Source organism: Camelina sativa, chromosome 18 (genome assembly GCF_000633955.1).
Source record: "Camelina sativa cultivar DH55 chromosome 18, Cs, whole genome shotgun sequence".
In the NCBI taxonomy this organism is placed as follows: domain Eukaryota; kingdom Viridiplantae; phylum Streptophyta; class Magnoliopsida; order Brassicales; family Brassicaceae; genus Camelina; species Camelina sativa.
The window spans coordinates 16,857,578-16,865,781 of NC_025702.1; the positions used below are offsets into that span (position 1 = coordinate 16,857,578).

The following is an 8,204-nucleotide window of genomic DNA, read 5'->3' on the forward strand; positions in this document are numbered from 1 at the left end:
TTGTCCCTAACAGTATAGTATGTGGAAGGAACACCAAGGTGCGATTTTCCAAATATGATTTACTTTACTTTCATATGCGTTTTGCTCCAACCAGTAATCAAATGTTTCTTTGTCGATCTGTCATTGCAATCTGGAACTCAAAGCTATATACTTTCCAATTAACTTGCTCGAGCCCTCGTGGTTCTTCCTTGATTCATGAATTTCTGACCCTTCCATTTGATTTATATTCACAGATGGAGAACCACATGGCTACAGCGTCATGTGATACGCCTTTCAATTTCTTGAAGAGGGGTTCAGATCATCTTAGTAATCGGCATTCCCTTCCTTCTGCGTTCTTTTCGCCCATGGTAAATATAAATACCATAGCTCACATCTCTTTTTATCCAACTGTTTGCTACTGCCATACATTTATAACCTATACAATCTTCTGTACCTTCTGTCCAGAACTAGTACATCAGGAGAAATAGAAAGACAATTTTTAAATATTTTCAAACTTTACTTGACCTGAGTAATTTTTGTGATAAGTGAGTTCAGTTAGATAGATGTTCAGAACCTGGTTACTGTTGTGAAGTTTGATCAGTTAAATACTTGAGCTCGACTTAGTGATATCCTTTTAAAACAGTTCTATGTTGTTGCTTGCTATTTCTGTGTTATAATATCTGCATCATTAAACTGGAAAATGTGAAGATTTCAGTGAATAATCTTCTGTGCTAAAAATTCAGTTCTTGTCTCCAGGAAAGAACGCTAGAGAAAGGTCCAATGTTACGTTCTCATCAAAGCTTTCCAGCCAGGACATGGCAAGGGCATGATCAGTCCAGTGGTGGGACCGCTGTAGCAGCTACAGCACCGCCACTGTTCTCAAATGCAGCATCATCAGGATTCTCACTCTCAGATACACGCCCGCCTTCATCGCCAGCTACACCTCATCCTTCTCAGCCCTTTTTCAATCTGAATCAGCCCGGTCTCTATGTCGTCCACCCATCTGACTACACATCTCAGAACCACCACCACAATCTCATGAACCACTCACAACCACCACCATAGCTTCCTCCTCCCTCCGTCTAATTAAGGTAAGACTCATCTTTTTGACTCAGCACAGAAGCTGCAGTTTCATCCTCACGTTCATTATGTTACTCTTACTATCCACATGAAAAGAACCCAATTTTGATGGAAGACCCCTAGAGTTTTAGAGTTTGACATGATTGTACTAGTATGAACCTTGATGGAAACATGCAAAAAGTATGAGAAATGCTTAGTGAATAGAAGACTAAGGCAGAGTTTCCAAGTTTTGTAGCATTACCCTCCTCCTGTTTTGCTTCTTTGTCAATCCCAAACACATATATAGGGCAATAGTTTTCTTACGGTCCTATAAAAACTACTAGTAATAACACTCGTCATACGTGAATGTGCAGGTTCTAGACAACCCTGAAGTTGGAATAACTTGGACCCAACCGTGGAAGGCCAGCCAATACGACGATTTCTCCTAAAATCTATTGCACTTATTGTCACTGTGTGGTTATCTTTCTGCTTGTAATATGTAACATATACTGAGGGGCTAAGACCAAAACAGAAACCCTATCCCATTTGTAATTTTACTATAATATCTCTAAGATGAATCCATACAATGTAAGTACAATGCATTCTATTTGTATGAAGCTACTGGGAGACTTTTTCACTACTTGTTGCAGGCAGCCACACAAAACAGGAATAGATAGATTTGTATAGTCAACAACACAAGACATTATATAGATCTGACTGGATTCAGAAAATAGAGACTCTTTTACATGAATTTAATAAACCACAGTAGTCTTGGTTTAACTTAAAAACTTACTGAAACAGATAACTAAAGAGATACATGACGGATCATTCACGAAGAATGTGGATCTTCATTGTTTGAACCAGGTTACTGTCACCCGTCTTCATGATCTCGCATATCATCTTATCCGTTGTCTTCACATTATTTCTTCTGATGATACTGCCAAACCCCTTGACAAACACAGTGCCATTCGTCTGAATCTTGATCTGCTTCTCCAATGTCCCGAATTTTTTCGCTAGTGGATCAACGATAGTGATACTCTCAGGGAAATGCAAGCCAAAGTCTTTTATGACTTGAGCTGGGATGAGCTGCATTATGAAAAAAACATAAAAAAAATCAAAGCATAAACTGTATTAGCGTTCACATAAAAAAACTCATAAATGGAAAGCTCTTTTAACATTCAAATCTTTACCAATTGGCTTTGCTTCTTCGGATTCAGTCTCAGAGTAAAAGATGGATTCTCGGGATCATCCAGAAGATGGCGATCATCGCCAGCAGCATCATCAACAAAAATGTCATCAGACTCATCACCATCATTATCTTCTTCCTCAAGAGCAGCATCACTATCATAATCAGAATCATCCTCATCATCATCATCGGCATCATCATCCTCATCAGTAGCTCGAGTTTCTTCTTCACTCTCAGATTCCACTTTGATCTCCTGGCTTTGCTCTGAACAACTTCTTCTTCTTTTACACATGGTCTCACGCTCGTAGATACAGAAGTTGAAGTGCCGAGAGCCGTCAAACTCAAACTCCAAGAAATCTCCACCCTTGAGATTTTCATCTTTAGCTATCAACTTCCACCCATTAACCATAACAAACCTCTCAACATCATCACCACTACATTTCCTAAACGCCAATTCCCAAGAGCTCCCAGAAATGCTTCTAACCGTTACAGTTTTAGGAAAGGGCTTTGGTACAAAGCTGTTGAAAGAAATGGGTATTTTCTGCAAACATATGTGAAAGTCTCAACCAAATAGAAATCTACATATGAACATCTCAGAAAAACCAAAAAAAAAAACAAAAACAGAGTGAAGAGAAGAGTGTTTTTTTACGAGATCATCTCCGGATTCATCAGGTAAGTACACTTTGAAGAACTTTGGAAGACCATCATCCGAAGAGTTTCCTATTATAAAACAAATAAAAATGAGAACAGAGGATATACATTGTGTAATTGTAGAATCAAGAACAAAAAAAAAAGTCCAAAGCAGAAACCTTTGTTCATCTTCACTTCTTTGTGTTATTTGTCTCGCTCCCTGGATCTTAGATTTTGATTTAGAGATTTTTCCTTTTGTAGCAAAAATAGAGACTTGAACGCTTGTTGCTTCAAATGGAAAAAATAAAACTCCAAGGACTGGTACAAACTACTTTTACTTCGATGTAGAGCTGCGATTTGGAAATCCTACTTCCTGATGGAATAGGAAGGTGACTAAAGTTGTTTCAAACCCCCAGTTTTCTCAGATCGCAATGTTTCTTGAGTGGCTTTTAGACTTTTGTAGCAAAAACTTGGAAAACAGAGGTTTCTCTCTGTTTCTACTTCTTGCTTCAAATGGAAAAATCACTATCCGAACGACGTCGTTTGTTGAAAGAAGATTTGTTAGAGATCAAAAGCATTCGCTAAGGCCCACGAAAACAAATGGGCCTAAATTTTGATCCATTCTAGATAGAGTTTTAATATGACAGTATTGTCCTAAAGAATAGTTTCCGTCACAGAGTGACAGAGACGAGTCGCGATGGGGTATAATAGTAACTGCAGTTGTTTAGTCCGGCCAGATCGTCGTCGTCTTCGATTTCAACCTCGCCGGGAAATTTCAAAACGTCATTCAACAGTCAAATCAATCACCATTCTCCGACGTATTTTCACTGTAAGTAGAAAATTCTCTAGAGATTCGATTTCGCCCTCTTCAGCGAGGTCTCTCAATGAAGAAGGATCTATTAGATACCTCTGTTTGGTTTCTGTAAAATTGATACCTGAGCTTTTGTAATTGCTTCAATCTTCACATAAATTACACACGATTCCTAGCATAGTAGCATGTTTGGGTTTTGATCTTCTTGCTTGTTAACTTTAACTTGTTCATACAACAATAACATTAAGGAAGCTGCTTCTTGTTTGTTAAACTGGTTAAAATACTCTGCTCAGTATTTGAGAAGCTAGTTGTTGTTAACTTTGGTTTCTCATTTTCTTTATATAGCTAATGTGAGAACCTCTTTCATTGGGAGATGGTCCAAAGTATAAAATATAGTCCCCTTCACCTTCACCATGTCCCTAATGGTATTATATGTGGAAGGAGCTCCAAGGTACGCATGTCTTCTCTGTGTTCTGTAGTGCACTAATTATGATTTTCTTTACTTTACTTACATATGCTGATATGCATATCTGCTGCAACCTATCGAATGCTTACTTACATATACATATTTGCAATAAGTGAATTCAGTTAGATGTTCAACAGTCCTTGAGCTTGACTCAACTTTGACTAGATTTCCATTCTGTTACTTTGATAAGTCTGAAGTGTAAGCATTATATTCTGCAGCATGAAATTGGAAAACGAGAATACTTAAGTGAATGCAAGATCAGTCCAGTGGTGGAACCGCCACAGTAGCTACAGCGTCACCTCTCACCTTCAAAGGCAGCAACCTTCAGGATTCTCATTCTCAGAAGCTACACACTTGCTTTCATTCACAGCTACTTGTCATCGTTCTCAGCGCTTCTTCAGTTTGAATCTGCCAAGTATTTATGTCATCCACCCATTTGATTACACATTTTAGCAACATCACCACCATTTCATGAACCACCAACGAGCTCCACCATAGCTTCCTTTGCCAAAATTCAAGGTAATCTTTCTAAAAAACAATAACATTCAATTTATCTTTTGCTCAGCACACAAGCTACATTTTCACCTCGCCATTAGTACATTTTGATTACATTCTACATTATAACAGGAAGAAAGCACTGATATTGATGGAAAACCCCCAGAGTTTATTTTGGCATGACCTCAAGATTCTTAAATGATAAACTTGAAAGAAGGAGAAATGTTTAATGAATAGAACAACGCTGAGTTTTGTAGCATTATTCTCCTCGTGCCTCTGCTTCTCTGTCGACCGTTTTCTTAAAGATCATATAACAACACTAGGAGTAATAACATTCTCCTTACATGAACTTGCAGGTTCCTAAACAACCCTGAAGTTGGACATAACTTGGACCCTTATTGTGGAAGGCCAATATGATGATTTTTTTGCAACATCTTGCTTCTCTTTTCTTATTTTGATTTGTAAGTTTGTAACCAGAAGTGGTGCCAACAACAAAATACAAATCCAAACCCATTTGTCACTTCACTGTAATGTCACTTTATTTACTCGAACCCAAAGGACGACCTTTGTTCGAACAATGTAGGTACCATTTGTATGAAGACTTTTTCGGACCCTAGTTGTTGCAGACAGCATGACAACATGATTCGCTTAAAAGTCATCAACATAAACTTTGTTGCAAGAGAAAACATAGAGATTTGATGAGATTCAGGAACTCATTATAGAAAGTATCTTAATTTAACTTTAAAACATCTCTCACGAGCAAATCCTTAGTTATATACCAAATCCTAAGATAGCGTTTTAGCATTTAGTAACCCGATAAAACCAAGTCACAGCTACGACAGATAAGACTCATAAAAGCTCAGTGAAGAGATCATCCGCTGATAATGTTGACCTTGATGGTGTGAACCAGATTAGTCCCAGTCTTCTTAACCTCGCATATCATTTTATCAGTCGTCTTCATTTTGTTCCTTCTGAAAACACTTCCAAATCCCTTGACAAAGACGCAGCCATTCACCTGAATCTTGATTTCTTTCTCCAATGATCCCAATTTGTCCACGACTTTTATACGCTCCGGGAAGGTTAAATCATAGTCCTTTATGACATGAGCCGGTATGTGCTGCATAAAGAAAGAAACATCATATAACATAGCGAAATTATCCGTATTGATACATTCACATAAAACAACCCAAAGATGTTTAAATGGAAGTGTTGAAATATCTTTTAACATTCATTTTTTTGCTTACCAGTTGGCTTTGCCTCTTTGGATTGAGTGTCACAGTAAACTGGGGGTTCTTACCATCATTCTCATCCTCATGCTCACCATCCTCATCCTCAGTATTATCATCATCAGAATCCTCAACAGCAGCATCATGATAATCAGGATCTTCAGAATCATCATCATCATCATGTAGAGCGGTAACATCATTGCTAGCCCAAGTATCTTCTTCACCATCAGAATCCATGTTGATCTCCTCGTTTTGATCTGAACTTCTCTTAATCCTTTTACACGCTGTCTCATGCTCATAGATACAAAAATTGAAACAACGAGAGCCATCAAACTCAAATTCCAATAGATCTCCGCCATTCAGATCTTCGTCCTTAACAATCTTCTTCCAACCATTAACCATAACAAATCTCTCAGCCTCATAGTCACCACCACGTTTCCTCAACACCATATTCCAAATCTTTCCACTAACACTACTAACAGTTACAGTTTTAGGCAAAGATTTTTGTAAACAGCTGTTGAAAGAAATGGGTAGTACCTGAAAAGTTTCTGCAAGTTTCAAGCAACCAGAATACGTAAAAAAGCAAAAACAGTGAAGAGAAGTGTGTTTTATTACCAGATCATCTCCGGATTCACCAGGAAGGTAAGCTTTAAAGAACTTGGAAGTAGAACCATCCGAATAAGTTCCTGTTCCAAAAGAACAAAAGTAAGAACATCAATGTCTAGAAGAACACATTACGATGGAAGTATCAGGAACAGAGGATGTGATAAAACCTTGGTTCATTGTCGTCAGTTTCTTGTTGTTCTTAGACTCTCTCTCTCTCTCTCTGAAACCCTAATTTTTTTAATAGGGAATAAAAAGGTGAACAAAGTTTCTCCAGATCTTAGTTTTTACAGATGTGATTGATCTAAAAGGTTTTGGCCATTTGTAGCTAAAACTTGCAAAAACAGAGTGTTCTCTCTGTTTCGATGCTTAGTGCTTCAAATGGAAAACAGACCATTAATAGTATTATAGTGTAGTACTCTTCTTATTCAAAAATAATTCGTTAGGAGAACTAAAGTATCGCTAAGGCCCACTAATACAAGAAAAGGGCCTAAAGTTCGGGTCAATCTATATTGCTTAAGTGAGGATATAGTCTTTAAGCTAAGAGCCACAAACAATAATCGAGAAGGGTTTTTGTTGTCACTTCACGCTAAAGAGCCACAAAAGTAAAAGCTTTTGTCCAATCTTCCTTCGTGAGTAGTAACAACATATGAATTCAACCCATTATTTTACTAATGTCTTTGAGATTTAATTCAACCTTGCACTGGTACAAAGGACGACATTTTCTGAACAAACGTACTTGATATTGACACTTCATGTTGCAGGCGCACAAACAAAATCTAGAAGTATAGATTTGTATAAAGTATAAACAGCATCAACATAAGTACTCTACTCATATAAATGCATATAGCTTTTATAATAAATAAAGGTTGTTTTTTATGATTGATGATAAAATATGATATATAGAACGTTTTTTTTTTTTTTGACATAACAAATTTTATGAGTTTAAATTACGTGCATTCTAAAATGCTTCCTCCGTTTTTCTGATATAAAATGTTGCGTGGGGAAAAAAAACATACGACAATATATCACATATTTTGGTTTTTAGTAATTTACACATGCATACACAATCGTAGTTTATTTATGAAAAATAAAATAAAAAGGCTGTTCCTAAACCGTAGAAAGTTGTATTATAATAACGTGATTAGTCAAAGTGTTGACGTAGTTTTTCAACTACAAGCAGACCAGATTGATTTTTGTACTACCAAACCGAAGATATTAGAGATATTTTGGCTTAGATTGTTATCCTACAAATCAAATGTAAACAGAAGATGTTTTAAAGGATTATCACTGATAGAAATAGTTGGATCGTGAAGCGGTATAATAGCATTGGAGTGGACCAAACAGATTGATGAACTCAAGGAAATGTAAGCCATTGTTAGTAATGACCTTAGTTGGTATTCGCTGCATTACAAAGAAAGCAACATAAAAGAGAATTGGTAAATGATTTAAATTGATGGATAATGGAAATGCAAAAACCACATGAGATTTTAACATTTCTTACCAGATTTCCACTTTGCAGATTCTTCTTCTTCACTGTAAAGAAAGGGTTCATGTAATTTATCCAGATATTGTCTGTTATCTTCTCTAAACGAACCTATCAAAATTTATACGCAAGAATATTAAAAGGCAAGTGATGCACAAGAAAAAAAAGTTTCTATCATACCTTTCTTTTTTCTCTCTGTTTTAACTCCTCTTCTTTTTTTCATTCTCATCATCGCCATCATCATCATCATCAATAACTATGAT

The 8,204-nt window shown here is 36.8% G+C and overlaps 3 protein-coding genes and 1 long non-coding RNA gene across 4 annotated transcripts in view; 2 read left to right on the forward strand and 2 right to left on the reverse strand.

The window, feature by feature from the left end:
• LOC104762125 (AP2-like ethylene-responsive transcription factor TOE2) overlaps positions 1 to 1,678 on the forward strand; it is a 4,808-nt gene extending 3,130 nt beyond the window's left edge. Inside the window, exons 9-10 of the mRNA XM_010485354.1 lie at positions 736 to 1,070; positions 1,413 to 1,678. Coding sequence (XP_010483656.1) covers positions 736 to 1,044 — 309 coding nt within the window. The 3' untranslated portion in view covers positions 1,045 to 1,070; positions 1,413 to 1,678. The remainder of the gene's footprint in view (positions 1 to 735; positions 1,071 to 1,412) is intronic.
• LOC104762124 (B3 domain-containing protein At5g60130-like) lies at positions 1,682 to 3,338 on the reverse strand. Its single transcript, XM_010485353.2, has 4 exons — positions 3,034 to 3,338; positions 2,874 to 2,944; positions 2,229 to 2,765; positions 1,682 to 2,124 (listed from the first exon to the last, which is right to left on the reverse strand). The coding sequence occupies exons 1-4, from the start codon at positions 3,041 to 3,043 to the stop codon at positions 1,864 to 1,866; spliced, it is 879 nt and encodes a 292-aa protein (XP_010483655.1). The 5' UTR covers positions 3,044 to 3,338; the 3' UTR covers positions 1,682 to 1,863.
• LOC104762126 lies at positions 3,543 to 5,221 on the forward strand. Its single transcript, XR_763376.2, has 4 exons — positions 3,543 to 3,683; positions 4,011 to 4,116; positions 4,350 to 4,650; positions 4,983 to 5,221. It is a non-coding gene; the product is annotated as an uncharacterized LOC104762126 (long non-coding RNA).
• On the reverse strand, positions 5,326 to 6,738 carry LOC104762127 (B3 domain-containing protein At5g60140-like). Its single transcript, XM_010485355.2, has 4 exons — positions 6,626 to 6,738; positions 6,468 to 6,538; positions 5,871 to 6,389; positions 5,326 to 5,743 (listed from the first exon to the last, which is right to left on the reverse strand). The coding sequence occupies exons 1-4, from the start codon at positions 6,633 to 6,635 to the stop codon at positions 5,498 to 5,500; spliced, it is 846 nt and encodes a 281-aa protein (XP_010483657.1). The 5' UTR covers positions 6,636 to 6,738; the 3' UTR covers positions 5,326 to 5,497.